The sequence below is a fragment of the Emys orbicularis genome, chromosome 8 (assembly GCF_028017835.1).
Source record: "Emys orbicularis isolate rEmyOrb1 chromosome 8, rEmyOrb1.hap1, whole genome shotgun sequence".
NCBI classification, from domain to species: Eukaryota; Metazoa; Chordata; order Testudines; family Emydidae; genus Emys; species Emys orbicularis.
Window position 1 is genome coordinate 81,458,121 of NC_088690.1, and position 17,662 is coordinate 81,475,782.

Sequence of the window (17,662 nt, forward strand, 5' to 3'; positions counted from 1 at the left end):
GCCATTATGTTATTTGCTTGCTTAACTTTCATTGACGGAGATGCGTAGAAATAATTTAGACTGTCTTCTTTTGGTGATAGGGCCCTTGCTCACCTTGGTGTGAACAGACGTGAATAATTAGTTCATTTTCTAGCTTTTAGTCCTTTGAAGCCTGAGTTTGCTGAGCTTCAGCATGGAGATTGGGATTTTCAAAGGGGCCTAAAGTAGTTAAGTGCTCAACTCCTCACTGAGAGTGAATGGGAGTTGGGTGCCTATTGGCTCCTTTGAAAATCCCAGACTAAATATACTGTAATGTTAATCTATGCACTCTGTCTGCCTGTACCACACTGGACAAAAGTTTTCCAACACAGTTGTTACTGGCACGGTTTCCTTGGCCAAGGGAGGACAGGGATTGTGGGAGTTTGTTCTCACTTGGGCTCCCAAGAACTGCGCTAGTCTTAACTACACTACTGACTAACTCCATCCTATTACATGACACTTGTATTACGCTAGAACGATTTGAAAACATGCTGGTGTCACTGGCAGGTTCTTTGATTACTCTCAACGAGTAGCTCACATCACTAACCTCCTCCCTCTGATACAGTCTACGAACCAAGTTTGTCTCTCCCCTTTGCAGTTCCCTAGTGCCAAAGATTTGAAATCCAAGGATGTCAAAGTCTTTCGTTAGCTATTAAGAGCTAGAATTTGCCACCCTTACATTGAGTAGTATTATATTCTGTGGGCTGTCCTATTGAAATCAGTTTGATGCAGTAATGTGCAACTCAGTCTGGATTAATGTGGCATAATCTGGCTTTATTTGATTAAGCCCCACAAAACTCTGGAGAAGTAAGCATTGTCACGCCTCTGTGAGTGACAGCAGATGTCAAGGCCCTGTATGTCATCTTTCTATTGGAGGAGGAATCAATAACATGGAGTCTGGGTTTATTTTTAGTGTATCTTATTTTATTTATACACTATAGACACCACAGGTGCTCTCACAAACAGCATGTAGGCGAATACCTCTTTCAGGGATGTCAGCCAAACCTCAATGCCTGACTTCCAGAAGTTGACTAGTTAAGGAGACTAAGGCAAGAGCAAACACCCCTGCTGCTTCCCACAGCTCCCCCAAAGATACTTTACCAGGAGAACAAAACCTCAAGACCAAGATTAAAATCTTACTTGCACAAAGAAAAATGAGAAAGACTTTGTGTAACATTGCCACCTGGTGGCAGCTAACACAACAGTATCAGCCTCAATATTCAAATAAGGAAATTGAAGAAGAGAGAAATTAAGAGACAGATGTTACCAACCTGCTCTCTGGTTTTGTACCTGCAAGAGGTTGTGTAAATTAATGTGACCTGGATGACTAATCATTTGATCGTGCCCACACATTCAGGTCAATAAACATCTAAGTGACATTATTTCTGTCTATATTTTCTAGGTATAAAAAAATCCGTTAAGACTCTTTTAAAAACCGCAATCTACCTTGACTTGCCTAAAGTTATCCAGGAAGCTTCAAGCAGAGGCAAGAATGAAACCCAGGTCTATTGACTCCCACTCGTATGCTTTAGCCATTAAACCACCCTTCTTCAATTCTACATGTATATGACTGCCATTATAAACAGTGTACACGCATCGGATGGAAGAATTCAGCACCACTGTTCAATGCACATTCTCCAGAGAATATTTTGTTGTAGATCTAGTAAATCATTCAGGGGTCGAGCTTGTGGGGAGAGAAGGCACTGTGCTTTTTATAAAATGGGCAAACACTCAGCTTTGTCTGAGTATATCAAGGCTTCAGAAAATCTCTAGCTAACACTAGGCATGCTCAGGGACTTACAGGCATTAGCATAGTCACTCTCATACCAGTAATTTGATACCTATCCTAAGATAGGAATCAATAGATACCTTTATGAATGCAGAATTTGCTCCTGGCTAAGTAATTTTTTTTAAGACACATCACAACACAGGAAAAATATAGGCTCTATAATTATGCAATACAAAGTAACCATGCACTTTTCCTTGAATACTAATAAAAGGAAATGCTCAAACCCAATGCTGACTGGCACTTAATTAGCAGCATGAAACATGAATTACGCTGTGCAACATGAGCCAGTCAGTCCTTTTAGAAATTAAACAGATGTCAATGCCATAAAATGCCTTACCTCCTTGTTTATATATCCATCTTTATTTATGTCATAAAGATTAAATGTCCATCTTAGCTTTTCATGAACTGTTCCTCTCAACAAAGTTGATAGTGCCATCACAAAACCCTGGTTCAACGAAGAAGATATAAGTTATTTTAAGCCTTTAAAAAAAAGTAACTTCTTAAAACATCTTTACTTCCTGTTTGGAGAATATTGTCACCATAAAACTCGTTAGCCCCTCCTTCCACTAAATGTATAAGGGCTCTGTTCTCCCTCCCTCCCACCCTGTAGTAGCCGCTGGGCCAAATAAAGAGGTTGATCAGATTGCTACTGCCTCGACTAACAGAAAACTTCTTTTTAGCTCAGGCAGCACAGGCTCATGCTTTAAGATCTAGAGATCCCAGGTTCAATGCCTGCTGGCAATGACCCCCCCCAAGGGCTTGGCATTACAGAAGCAGCCCATAAGAAACTTCACTGCTAGGGCTCTGGGAGGAATTAGGATTTGTTGAGCTTTAGGAAAAGCTCAATCATGGGGACAAACTAATAAGCATTAAAGATAGGGAAGGTGTAGCATTAACTATCTAAGCATTTAGTTTGGTCTGAGTCTATTTAGTTCTCTAGAAACATCTAATTCATAATGGACATGCTCAGAGGATAACTCAGATATTAGTATAATTTTTGCCATATGAATAACTTGATAGCTCATGTTATATAGTCCACCTCACATCTGCACAGGTATTGTCACAGAGAACCACTCTACTCATGTGGTACCTTTTCCACCACACACATAATAAATGGAACAACACATTTCTGCCCCTTCTAGAACATACTAATATTCTTGGTCATATGGTAGAAGAGTATAGCTTTATTCTGGGACATACAATGAACCTTGTTCCAAACTCCTAAGTCCTTCCTGCTTAGATCTATTACTTCATGCCCATGTGCCACAAATCCTTGTATACATAAAAAGGTGAATTTTAATAATAGATTTTTGTAGCTGGAGCACCAGACCAACTTTTGGTTAATGAATGGATGTTTTCTCCTTCAGCAGCCAGGGGCCTGAAGATGGCTGCTCAATTAGTTATACAAGTAAGCTTATTTTTAAAAAAGGAATCCAGAAGACAATACATCTAATTCTAACCTACATCTGCATGTTCAGCAGTAGCCTCAACCACTATAGTAGTCATAAGCATCACAGGCCCTTCTGTTCTATCCACTGACACCTTTACCACTCTGCATCCTCCTCCCCCACTCTCGTCCCTCTCGCACTGATTCTGCTGTCAAATCTCTCCACTCCTCTCTCTTCTCCACCTTTGACAACTAACTTTTCCTGTGGTGCTGATAACATTAAACATGAGGTCCTTAGATAAAGAGAAAATGCAACGTCACCTGGTTGATTTTTGTCTAAAGACTCCAACAATTTATCCTGAAAATACTAATAGTTCAGAGTGAAGAGTGGATGTGGAAGATGAAAAATCACTAAGATTGTCTGAGAAAGATGACCAAAATATGATGCAAGTTAATTACCTCAAACTTCACTGATCCAGTCTGTGCAGTGTCAAACGCATTGAAAAGATAATGGGCATACATACTAGCATCTGAAAAACACAAAGACATAGATTATCTTGAAGCTTATTATGCACACATTTTCACTAATGACTATTAGCAACATTCATGGCCTCATTTTCCTCCAGTAACCAATGTGGCTTCTTAGGAAATTGTTTCTGTAAACTGGTATAAAGAAGTGAAGAATTACAACTCAGGGCTCATTAAGAGTACTTGGAAAAGACCCTTGAAATAAACAAGAATTTATCAACATGGCAATGATCTGGATTTTCAGGCTGGGAAAATAAGGAGGGAAAGGAAACTTAAGCCCATGGGGCATTCAAGTATGGCAACAAATTATTCAGCCCATATGTTCCCTTCACATCCATCTTTTTTCTACATATAAAATGCACTGGAGGTATTCTAGAGTTGCAATATTCTAAAAGGCTGTATACTGGTAGCAAATTTTGGTGCTAGCCTTCACTGGGATGTGGCTAGAAAGGAATTATGAAAACAAGAATATTCCACTAGCTCACAGATTGCTGGGCAGTCCATATAACCAACTGACCCACAGGTCCTTTTTAAAAGCCTTACTGACTAATCCAGTTGTTCACTAAACCAGCAAATCCCATCTCTAATGGAGGTCCATTCTGCCATACAACAGAACAGGTGGTTGGCTAGAAAGGAAAAATAATAGGGCCATCTGAACTCTGGATTTGTCCTGTTTACTGAGTGTTTTGACACATCACTTGAGTTCCATTTAAACAGTAAGATAAAGGCTGAAAAGCTGAACAGATTTTATTGAGACTTCGATGAGAAGTCCCAGAGGACTTCCACAGAGCCTGCACTGAACCTTAAACATTGTTAAAGATGGTTTTAGAAGTCTTTACATCTAAAGCAAGAACAGATTCTAAGGCCAGATGAAGGGCAGCTTTTAATAGCAGAAACCATAACAATATGAAGAAAGATGAAACATATACGTGTTTTGTTTTATTTTGCTTGGTAACTTATTTTGTTCGGTCTGTTATTACTTGGAACCACTTAAATCCTACTTTTTATTCTTAATAAAATCACTTTTGTTTATTATTGAACCCAGGAGCAAACAGCTGTGCATATCACTCTATCAGTGTTATAGAGGGCAAGCAATTTATGAGTTTACCCTGTATAAGCTTTATACAGAGTAAAACAAATTTATTTGGGGTTTGGATCCCATTAGGAGCTGGGTGTCTGGGTGCTGGAGACAGGAGTACCTGCTGAGTGGTTTTCAGTTAAGGCCTGCAGCTTTGGGGACATGGTTCAGACCGTGGGTCTGTGTTGCAGCAGGTTTGTGTGTCTGGCTCAACAAGACAGGGTTCTGGAGTCTCAAGCTGACAGGGAAAACGGGCTCAGAGGTAGTTTAAGCATGTCAGGTGAGAGTCCCAAGGGGGTCTCTGTGACCGAACCCGTCACAGAGACCCCACTGTGCTAGTTGCTGTAAAAATAATTGTAAGAGAAGTCTGTGCTCCAAAGAGTTGATATTCTATACAGAGTGGAGAGACTGTGTGTGGAACTGGAAACAGGCACAGAAAAGGGAAATAACTTGCTCGAGGTGACGCAGCAGCTGGGAGGCAGAGCAGGGATGAACCCCAGGTTTCCTGACTCCCAGTCAAATGCCCTAACCACTGTACCAGTGTTCATCTTAAAAAAGGGGATTGACCCTGGTAATGACCTTTAGTGCATGCTTACCTGTATTTCTGTGCAATAGGTATTCTAAGGGGTCTATATTTATTTTCTTATATGTATTTTTATATTTAAAAAACCTCAGTAAAACTTAAAAAAATCAATTCAAAGTTACAGTATGCACTAGCTGACATAGTTTTGCTGCTAGCTGGCAGACATGAATTTTAAGACATGCTTCAATAAGTCTGACAGTCACAAAGCACTCTACTCACCTCCATGTGGAAAAAACTGTGCATAGATCTGTTTGAACGTCTCTTCATTAACAACCCCACTAGGACATTCCTGTTGGAAAACCAAGAAAAACCCTGTCAAGATTCATTTGCAAAGCACTACATGCCCAAAGAGAGCATTTACACAATTACATTCCTATTCCTGCAGCATACTGTATGCATGGTTTGTGCAACTGAAGAAATTAAAAGACTTAAGACGAGAATTCTCTAGCTCCCATAAGCTTGGCTCACAATTTAAAAGAAAACCAACAAAACCCTCCACAGTTCAATCCCCATTTTGTAGGACAACCTGGGAAGTTGATTCATGCCTTTTGCCTTGTAAGGCCTTCATATAAGGATAATAAACAAGATTAATACCAAGTAATATTTCATCTTCAATGTCCTACAGAAACATTAACTCATTAACCTTCAATGGTGGTAAGTGAGTGATGTTAGCCTCGTATGGGGTTAATAGTAAGTATTATTAAGTCCTTATAAATAGTAACGCCCCCTGTGGGTCCGGGGACAGAATAGGCCCACTGCTCCTCCTGCATGTCATAAGAGGCTGCCTGGAGAGGGATGGGCTCCGCCAGGTTAGAAATTTGCCCAAGACACACCATATGATGAACAAGTCAACTATGTCCATGCCGGATTGGTCACAGCCCGGGTTAATAATGATGGCACCATCCATCTCCCACCAGGGCAGACGTGACAAGTATACTACTGGTGTAACCCCAACAAAGAGGATCCCTGGAAGAGATAACATCACCATAGCCACATGGAATGTAAGGACACTGAGACAAATAGGGAGGTTGAAAGAACTCATGTACAAAATGGAACAATATACCTGGCACCTCCTAGGAATCTCTGAGGTCAGATGGAAGAACTTTGGAGAAGTACTAATGGAAGAAGGCCATATACTCTATTACAGTGGAGAGGACAAACATGTCCACGGTGTAGGATTTCTTGTGCATAAAGATATCAAGATTTCAGTATTAGGATGCCGCCCAATGTCCAGCAGGCTTATTTCCATCCATCTAAAGTCAGTACCATTTAATATGACAGTGGTACAAGTCTACGCCCCTACAACAGACTACGATGATGAGCAAACTGAAGATTTTTACAATCAGCTCCAAGACATCATCGATAAGGTACACAAGAAAGATATTCTGATTGTACAAGGAGATTGGAATGCTAAAGTGGGTACTGACGCACAGGCAGATTGGCGAGATTATTGTGGCCCTTTCTGTAATGCGGTAACCAATGAGAGGGGATTGAGACTTTTGGAGTTTGCCAGCTATAACAGTCTGGTTCTTGCAAACACATTAGGAGCACATAAAGCATCCAGACGATCAACATGGCACGCACCTAATGGTCTACATCACAGCGAGATCGACTACATCATGGTACAAAACCAATTTCATTCTGGGATTAACTGAGCTAAAACAAGGAGCTTCCCCGGTGCTGATATTGGAAATGATCACAACCTTGTGATGCTAAATTTTTGGCCGCGGCTAAGGAAAATCGTCACGCCAAAGTTCACCAGAACCAAGTTTGACTTAGAAAGACTCAGAGACCGAAACATTGCAGAATCATTCCACGCAATGATCAGAGGAAATTTTGCCCCGCTACTTGCTCTAGAGAAAGACGTAGAAACAATGACCAACAATTTAAATGCTGTAATGAATGAGGCAGCAATGGACATTGTTGGGAAACATCGTAAGAAGACAAAACCATGGGTCACAAATGAAATACTACAAATGTGTGACATTAGAAGAGAACTTAAGAGAGACAAGAACAGCACTGAGGGAGCTGATAAATACAGAGCGATTGGCAGAAATATCAAAAAAGGAATGAAGGTGGCCAAGGAGATATGGATTGAAAAACAATGCTCTAATATTGAAGAGTGTATCAATCATAAAAATAGAAAACGAGCCTTCCAGGGTGTAAAAGATCTGACGAAGGAAAGATGGATCAAAGCTAACGCAATTCAAGACAAAGAAGGGAACAGTCTTACAGAAGAAAGGGACATCATCAATAGGTGGACAAACTACTGCTCTGATCTATACAACCACCAGACAAATGGAGATCCTAGTGTCTTAGACAGCCCAGATTCAACAGAGGAGGATGACTTTCCAATACTGCATGAAGAAGTGGACACAGCTGTGAAATCATTCAAGAACGGAAAGGCTACAGGTATTGACAACGTCCCAGCTGAATTGTTGAAATTCGGAGGAGAAATAGTAATAGATGTACTCACCAAGATCTGCAACAAGATCTGGCAGACCAGTAAGTGGCCCTCCACGTGGACACAATCACTAATCATCATTCTGCCAATTGTGTCAAAGTTACCGGACCATAAGCTTAATTAGCCATCCCAGCAAAGTGATGTTGAAAGTCATATTGAACAGATTGAAGCCACAAGCAGAGAATATCATCACTGAAGAACAGGCTGACTTTCGTGCTGGAAGAAATGCCACTGAACAGATTTTCAGTCTTCGTGTTCTATGTGAGAAGTACTTACAACACCATCAGGACATCTACCATGTGTTTGTTGACTTCAAGAAGGCGTTTGACAGAGTATGGCATGAAGCTCTCCGGGCAACCATGAAGAAGTACAATGTTGGTCGTAAGCTTATTCTTACCATTAAACAACTGGGTAAGGAATTGTGTCCCTAGCCTCTGTTTGTCAGAGGGTGGAGATGGATGGCAGGAGAGAGATCACTTGATCATTACCTGTTAGGTTCACTCCCTCTGGGGCACCTGGCATTGGCCACTGTCGGTAGACAGGATACTGGGCTAGATGGACCTTTGGTCTCACCCAGTACGGCCGTTCTTATGTTCTTATGTTCTTAATTGTATGCCAAGGCCAGCAGTGCAGTTCTTGTCAATGGCACAATAGGAGAGTGGTTTCGCACCACTGTTTGAGTCTGGCAAGATTGCCTTCTTTCGCCCACACTGTTCAACATTTACTTGGAGCGCATGATGACTGATGCCCTAGAAGATCACATATACAGAGTCAGCATTTGGGGGCAAACAATCTCAAATCTTTGGTTCACTGATGACATTGATGGCCTGGCAGGCAGCGAAGATGAACTTGCCAACCTTGTGAAATGATTGGATGAAACCTTTGCAAAATATGGCATGGAAATCAGTGCAGAGAAAACCAAGCTGATGACAAACAAACGTGATTGGATCAGCTCACATATCACTGTCAGTGGACAAGAGCTGGAGACAGTGAAACAGTTCAAATATTTGGGGGCAATCATCACTGATGAAGGATCCAAGGCAGAAATTTGGGCAAGAACTGCACAAACAACAGCAGCAGTGGCAAAGCTGTTTGGAGGAACAAGAATATCTCCCTGGAATCCAAACTTAAACTGCTGCACGCATTGGTCATCTCCATTTTTCTGTATGCATGCGAGACATGGACCCTTATGGCAGAACTTGAATGGAAAATATAGGTAGTAGAGATGAGATGCTTCCGTAAAATCCTGGGCATCTCATACTTCGACCACGTCACTAATGAAGAGGTCTGCAACATCAACACCCAATGCACTGGGTCATATGAAGACCTCCTGATGACCGTGAAGAAGCGCAAGCTGAAGTGGTATGGCCATGTAACAAGATCCTCTGGCCTATCCAAGATCATCCTCCAAGAGACAGTACAGGGGAAGAGAAGAAGAGGTAGATAGAAGAAGAGATGGACTGATGACATTAAAGAGTGGTCAGGAATGGACTTCGTTGCTACTCAAGCACTGACACACAATCGTCAGGGGTAGAGACAATTGGTTGATTGCTCATCAATGATGGTGCCCCAATGACCAATGCGGTTATGGGAGTGGTGGTGGTGGTGATAAATAGTAACCACTATTAGACCTAGAAAGGTTAAGTAACATTCACCCAAGGCTACTTCATTGAGAATCTTTCCATTGACTTCTGTGGGAACTGGGTCACACCATAGAGAGATATTGCAGAGCCAGGATGAAAACACAACTGGTTCTGACTTCTGGTCTGCATTAAGGCCACAACCCCTCTAACTTCTGCAGTTAGGGTTGCTGTTTTCTAATATGGGTCCCAGTGCTCTGTGGACTGACAAACTACAAATTGATGGTGTTTCCTAGGTTTTACAAGAACTGAATTGTAGACAGAATTATTTGTCATACTTACCCAATAAACCACAGTTAATTTTGTATGAAATCAAGAAAAAAAGATACAAATCACTTGTCTGATCTATGTCCTAGTAAGATTTTGTTTACATTCCAGGATCACAGCACTGGTTCGGATTTGGGTAATGCAAAGTTTCAGAATGAATCCTGAAAATATATAGGTTTTTCTTAGTTCAGGGATTGAATGCAAACTCAAACTTGATATAGGTTTGCAAACCTGCACTGAGTTTTGAGATAATGTATAGGCTACAGGGTTTTTTTGGGTGCCCTGTTAAAGAAAATTAATGGAGAAAATAAGAGAAAAGTTTCTAGTTTTTTGGGTTGTGAAGCACCTTTCACTCCTACTTCAGTCTCCTTTAAGTCAATGCACTGCTATTCTGCCTCCTCTGCAGAAAGACAGAAAAATCTTCCCCTTTCATCTTAATGGATTGTGAACTTCAAAGCCTACTTCCGGCCATTATAGTCAAAGTCTTTTAAAGAAGTTTGTTTAAAAAAAGGTCACCCAGCTTGTGGCACAATAAAATGTTCTGGAATTCAATTATAACACTTTTTATGTTAACATACAATATGGTTAGCAATTCTTTGCATTTTGAAGTGAAATGTATTGCATTTTTAGCCAGTTAAATTACTGCCTAAGTACTTCAGTGAGATTCAATGGCATTTTGCACCATGATTTAGCAATCCAAAATTCCCAGACATTTCAAATGTTTCCTGATTCATGTTCCTTCCCACAATTCTGGCAGCTTAACCAATTTTGAAATGGTTCATCTGAAAATATTGGATATCAATAATGCAAATATCTGTGGCGTTAACCCATTTTCACGAGGCAGAGGGTAACATTTTAGATATGGAAAAGCCCAAGTAAACAACTGCTCATGTCTCATATTAACAGTGCAGTTCCAACCTTGGATATGCACACACAAATCTCAGAAGACCAAATTCTGTGCTGACCTACATGTGACATACAATCCAATGGAAGTCAGCAGAGAACTTGACTTCCATGAACACCTCACACATATATCTGAAGATGGGAACTGACTCAAATTGTGTATAAGATATTGATGTCCACACACTGTACAGACTTCTAGGTAACATAAAAGCTGCCATTGGCACGTGTTTGTCAAATTCAGAGCATGTAGAAACAATAATTACATATTATAACAACCTGGGTTCAAGGCTCTGCCAGAGGCATCCAGGGTGACCTTGGGCAAGCCCATTCAACCTCTCTTTGCTTCAGCTCCCCATCTGTTCAATGGGTTTAATACTTCCTTACATCATAGGGGTGTTGTGAGGCTAAATACAATACAGATTGTGACGTCCTCAGATATAATGACAATAAGTCCCTTTGATAGATAAGATAGCCTTACTATGCTGAAGTTAGCAATATCCATCATGAAGTTGTGAACCATTTATGGCCTGATTCCACATTTGTCAACTCAACAACAGTGAAGCACTCCACCTTGATTATGGTACAATGTATACTAGATCTTTCCACCTGGATGAATAGATAGCCTGCTCCCCATCCAAACAGCACTGCTTATTTTTATTGTACAGTTGTGCCTAGAGGCTACAACCACCAAGATCAGGCAAGTGCTGTAAATACATAGTGAGAAAGTGAAAGAATTGTCAGTCTAAATAAACCATATAAAGGGTGGGAGAAAGGAAATACCAAACCCCATTTTACAGATGGAAAACTGAGGCACAGCTAGACCAGTTCAGAAGGTGGCTATGAGTGGGTGATCTAGGGTTATGATGGCAACATCCCACCTGCGTACTGTTCAAACAAAGGGCCCTTTTCTGAAATCCTTGCATACCCAACCCCACCACTGTAGTCAGTGAAGGATCACACCTGGTTTTGATTGAAAAGTTTGATTCTGAAGAGAGCCAGACTGCAGGCCCTGCAAAGCTCAATGCCACAAGTCTTCTGAATCGGGGGAGCTAGAAATGCCACCTCAATTTTCAATTTAAAAAAATGTCCAGCCCTTTTTTGCATGACGACAGCCCGAGAAAATCAGTCGCCAAGACTGTAAGGAACAGCAGCAGGGCTCTAGGCTGCTGGCGAGGGACTTCATATCCTGGCCAAGCCAACCTTAAAAGAGTCAGTTATGTTTGGAGTTACGAAAATTGTTTTGCAGGCCCTCCCAAAAATGTTTAGGCCAGCCCTTCTATGGACAAAGCTTGTCTGGTTCCACACAATGGGAAAAAATCCATTGTGCTTTCATCCTACACTTGTCTTTGACCCAAAAGGAAAGACATTATTTATTTATGAATGCATTCCTATATGTCAATGCATCCATAAAAGTTAATTCTCAAAGACAGCCAGATGCGTTCCCAAGTAGCATAAGAGTGCCTAATTAGGGATGGATAATATTTAGAGATCTGGGATCAAATCCATTTTAATTGCAACCACAAAAAGCTGGGTGGGATAGTCAGGTCCATGCTTTACTTATCTTTGAGTTCTTTAGCTATCTTTAAAGAACAGAAAGTTCTTTGATATAACATTCCCACACAAAGCACAGAATATGAAGGAAAGAAAATGCATGAAAGGGAGAATTTTAAAAGCTCTCATTTGCTGACACCACATGCTGACAATGTGCATGTATAAACCAAAGAGAAGAGGGCATCTGAACAAGTGGACTGAATTAATCAACTCAAATCACCTTGCTTTGTGGAAACCACTGAAGATAATGTCAAAGGGGAGAAAGGAGGAGATTTGTATTGGATGTTGTCAATGGACAGATACGAATCACATACAAGTTCATATCCCTCGTCAACTGAAACTAGTGCAACCAGATCCCAGTCTGTTAGACCATCTTCCTCCTGTATATAAAGAAATCTAAAACTGATCCACCCACTATCTGGATGTCAGTAATTTAGGACAGATTTCAATGAAATAAAAAGAAACCAGCCTTTCAATGACCCTGAATTCATATTTAATTGTGTCTGCAAGTCATGACATTTGTCCTCTCCATACTCTAGCTCGAGTGCCACAAAAATCAACCCTCAAACTCAGCATGAGATCTCATCCTTTCAGGTGCTGAATGCCCCCAACAGGAGTGTTCAGCACCTTACAGAATTAGGCTTCCAGCAAAGAATAAAAGCCCATCTTGTATCTCACTTCAATGGTAGCAAGATCAGGGCCTTGTTTTTTCCTTTTTGCAGAGACTGAATGAGGATTGCTAAATATAGCAACTGTATGGCAAACTTCCCAGTTAGACCAGCATCTTCTAAGTGAGAAGTTCCTAATAAAACAGCTACTCATGATTTCTTTTGAAGTGGGCTGTTTTATGTTTCTTTCTCCCATTTTTGTGTCTTTCAGAACTCTAGAAGCCGCTTGAAGTGGTCTAAATATTTGGTTACAGCAAAAATTCTCCACCCCTCCCATATTTTCCTGCTCTGCAACAAAAAAATTTAGGGGTCTCATTCTAAGCCCCAAATCCATACGCCCATCTACATTTGAAAACCAGATTTGAAAACCAGCCCATCTCTACTGATAAGCAATGATTCAAAAGAGAAATTTACTAATGGGTGCCTTATGACAGTGAAGGCAAAAGTCTTAAAACATGGCTTCTAAACCTGCACCTGATTTTACATACACATCCACTGGCACACTCAACCCCCCCCCCCCCCCAACACACCTAGCGCTTGCTCACATACGGCCTGGTTGAAAAGCTTTTAGCCCTTTGGTATTTAAAGGCTAATCCAGAAAACTCAGGTCATTTTGACTTCATTTCCAAGTATGAACATAAGAAGAACATAAGAACGGCCATACTGGGTCAGACCAAAGGTCCATCTATCCCGGTATCCCATCTTCCAACAGTGGCCAATGCCAGGTGCCCCAGGGGTAATAAACAGAACAGGTAATCATCAAGTGATCCATCCCCTGTCGCTCATTCCCAACTTCTGGCAAACAGAGGCTAGGGACACCAGCCTTGCCCATCCTGGCTAATAGCTATTGATAGACCCATCCTCCATGAATTTATCTAGTTCTTTTTTGAACCTTGTTATAGACTTGGCCTTCACAACATCCTCTGACAAGGAGTTCCACAGTTTGACTGTGTGTTGTGTGAAAAAATACTTCCTTTTGTTTGTTTTAAAACTGCTGCCTATTAATTTCATTTGGTGACCCCTAGTTCTTGTGTTATGAGAAGGAGTAAATAACACTTCCTTATTTACTTTCTCCACACCAATCATGATTTTATAGACCTCTATCATGTCCCCCCTTAGCTGTCTTTTTTCCAAGCTGAAAAGTCCCAGTCTTATTAATCTCTCCTCATATGGCAGACGCTCCATGCCCCTAATCATTTTTCTTGCCCTTTTCTGAAGGCCCAGCTCTTTATCACAACAGTGAATAGGTTGAAGGGCCTCACGGTGTCCTGGCAGAGGATCACCACCTGCATTCAGACCTGTTATGATCTGGCTCAGGCCGAGCCACTGCCTATAGCGAAAGCCCGCTCGACCAGGGCTCAAGTGTCCTCGGCGGCCTTCTTTGCGTATGTCCCTATTCAGGACATCTGCAGGGCCATGACGTGGTCTTTGATACACACGTTCATGACCCATTATGCCATCACCCAGCAAGCAAGAGATGATGCTGGCTTTGGCAGAGCTGTGTTGTAATTGACAAGTCCATGAACTCCTACCTGCCTCTGGTGGTCCTGCTTCAGAGTCACCTACATTGGAATGGACATGAGCAATCATTCGAAGAAGAAAAGACAGTTACCTTTTTATGTAACTGGTGTTCTTCGAGATGTGTTGCTCATGTCCATGCCATGATACACCCTCCTTGCCCATTGTCGGAGTTTCTGGCAAGAAGGAACTGAGGTTGGGGCGACCCGGCAATGCTCCCTACACTACGGCATACACGTGCCACTCCAGAGGGCGCCAGCGAGGGAAAAACTTCCGGCAACGGTGCATGTGGCGAGCACACACAATGGAATGGACTTGAGCAACATATCTCAAAGAACACCAGTTATGTCTTATCTGTGTCTTTTGTACTGGCTCTCTTGTGCATTTATCTTGTCTGGTTTCTGCGCCTGTGGAGAAATATTTTTTTTCCTGGTACAGTTTAAACTGATTTACATGGTAGAATTTATCTACTTTTTTGTTCCCCTGTAAAATCCTAATTTTATACACAGAGCTACTGAGTCTATTCACAATAACATGTGGCCCAGACCATCAATGACATAAATTGTGTTCAGGTACACCATAGGATAGACGCATAACTTGGTTTTTAATTTCCCAAGCATTTTCTTTTTGATTCTTATTAAAATAGGCTTTTGACTTTCCTTTGGATCTTCCCAATGTGACAGCTACCTGCAAGTGGATCTAAAAGTTTCTGTAATGCTTGCAGATAGGTTTGTAGTTTAATTTCCTCTAGCTGTGTGCCACTGATATGCCACATGAACTATCTGCAATGCCCATTAGTGGTAAATTTAAATACTTAACAGAAGCACTGATGATAATGTGTTCATCCCTTACTAAAATGCTACGTTATTATATAGCGAGAGCCCCCAAATCTGCAGGGCATTATTAGATTATAATTTTGGACTGTTCCTGTAGAATAACATGGCAATTAGTAGAAGGGATGGGTTAACACAGGTACAATATTGTCCCAAAAGTTCAAGTTTCTAATGGTAGCTTGCAGTGGAATATAGGGGCATAGGATCTAATCAGTCAAATCTAGTTTCCACCAATAGTAATTCCAGGGAAATAAATTCCTTCCTGCCCCCTAAAATGATAAATTTATGCCCTGAAGAAGCTAATTGCCTTTATTGTAGGGAATAAACATATCTTCAAACATACTGATAATTAAATTAACCATTCTTTCTCAACTTCAACCACCTTACAGTATGTGACTAAGCCTCCTACAGCAGTGGTTCTCAAAGTCGGTCTGCCGCTTGTTCAGGGAAAGCCCCTGGCGGGCCAGGCTGGTTTGTTTACCTGCCGCGTCCGCAGCCGTGGCTCCCACTGGCCGCGGTTCACCGCTCCAGGCCAATGGGGGCTGTGGGAAGCAGCGCGGGCAGAGGGATATGCTGGCTGCCCTTCCTGCAGCCCCCATTGGCCTGGAGCGGCGAACCGCGGCCAGCTGGAGCTGCGACCGGCTGAACCTGCGGATGCGGCAGGTAAAAAAACCGGCCCAGCCAGCCTGAGGCTTTCCCTGAACAAAAGGTGGACCGACTTTGAGAACTACTGTCCTACAGCACTGAGTTCTGCAGGTTGGCTACATTATGTGAAGATTTATTTCTTTTTTTTTGTTCAAAAATTTACCTGCCATTATTTTCATCCAGCAAATATAATTTTAAAACAGCTTAAAAATGTAGGAACTGATCAGTTGTCACTCTACCTTTTATGATTGTAAATGCTTCTCTGAAGCCTCTCCTCTAACCTCTTCCTTTTCCATGATAAATTAAGAAGTGCATATAATGGGCCAGATTGTCTGCTGCATCCAATTTAAACTGGGTGAAGTAAATGGGAGTAGAGGACTATCAAGAAGTGACTCACTGATACCCTGCTTGGCCCTAAATCCATTTTAGAGCATCCTGGAGGCTGCTCTAACCTGAGCCAGTTTATTACCCCCAACCTCTCCAAGCTCATCATCAGAAGCAAAATCTCCACAGGCCAGGACCCAACAACTTAAAGTAGCACCAGACACTGCCAGAAGAACAGATACAAACCCTGCAGACATATCTCCACTCGTATGACATTCAACACCCCCACAACACACCTTTCAAGATCCAGGGGTCCTTCACATGCTATCACAACATGTGATGTGCCTCATCCAGTGACCTAAATGCTCCAATAACAACTATGTGGGTGAAACCTGACAATCCCTATGCTCGCGAATGAACACACACAGAAGAATGATAAAAGCCAAAATGCCATAACACCTGTGGGTGAACACTTTTTTCACAAAACAATCACTCTGTATCTGACCCCGGTCCTCATCCTGAAAGGAAACCTGCACAACACTGTCAAAACACAAGTCTGAGAGCTTAAATTCATAATTCTGAAAGGTACTAAAAATCATGGACTGAATAGAGACACCAGATTTATGATTTAGTACAACAATCACTTACCCCTTCCACCCTGCTTTTTTTCCTCCTTTAACCTTCCTCTCACCCCCACCTCCCATGACTGGAGAAGTGTTAACAGGCCATTTCACCTTGAATGGTCCCTTGAAATGTGTTCACTATTTATGCTGAACAATCGGTTCCACCTTTTATTTAGCTGTGACACTCTGGATATGTCTACACTGCAATTAGATACCCGAGGCTGGCCTGTGCTGGCTGACTTGGGCTCGCAGGGCACGGGGTAAAGGGCTGCTTAATTGCAGTGTAGGCTTCCAGGCTTGGGCTAGAGCCTGGGCTCTAGGAACCTGCGAGGTGGGAGGATTTCAGAGCTCAGCCTGCAGCCCAGCCCAGAAGTCTACATTGTACTGAAACAGCCTGGCAGCAAACAGCCGTGCAGTCCCAGCCCGAGTCAGCTGGCACAGGCCAGCCATGGGTTTTTAATTGCAGTGTATACATACCCTCTGAGTACATTTCCCAGACTTGAAGAAGAGTTCTGTGTAGCTCGAAAGCTTGTCTCTTTCACCAACAGAAGTTGAGCCAATAAAAGATTGTCTTTCTCATGTTCAGAGTAGTCTATTTACACCCCTAGAGTTAGCCAGCTTTCACAGTGGGTATAAACAAGGGGCAAGATTAAACTGTAGTCAACTGGTCTGATTCCAGTTGTGTTGAATTTGCAGTCAGCAGCCTACATAAAAAGAACGGTAGGACCCAGGGTAGTAGGATGCTCCCCTAAGGGAAACAAGCCATTCAGAAACACTTTTAAAGTCTTATTTCTTTTGGGATTGATTGTATGAATCTAAAATGGCTGGCCCTTTTGTAGTTGA

At 41.8% G+C, this 17,662-nt stretch overlaps 1 protein-coding gene across 3 annotated transcripts in view; it reads right to left on the reverse strand.

Moving 5' to 3' along the window:
- KCNIP1 (potassium voltage-gated channel interacting protein 1) overlaps nt 1-17,662 on the reverse strand; it is a 117,643-nt gene that overhangs the window by 8,929 nt on the left and 91,052 nt on the right. For all 3 annotated transcript variants that reach the window (XM_065409061.1, XM_065409062.1, XM_065409064.1), the window contains 3 exons: nt 5,603-5,672; nt 3,654-3,724; nt 2,145-2,252 (listed from right to left, as the gene is read on the reverse strand). In XM_065409061.1, coding sequence (XP_065265133.1) covers nt 2,145-2,252; nt 3,654-3,724; nt 5,603-5,672 — 249 coding nt within the window. The remainder of the gene's footprint in view (nt 1-2,144; nt 2,253-3,653; nt 3,725-5,602; nt 5,673-17,662) is intronic.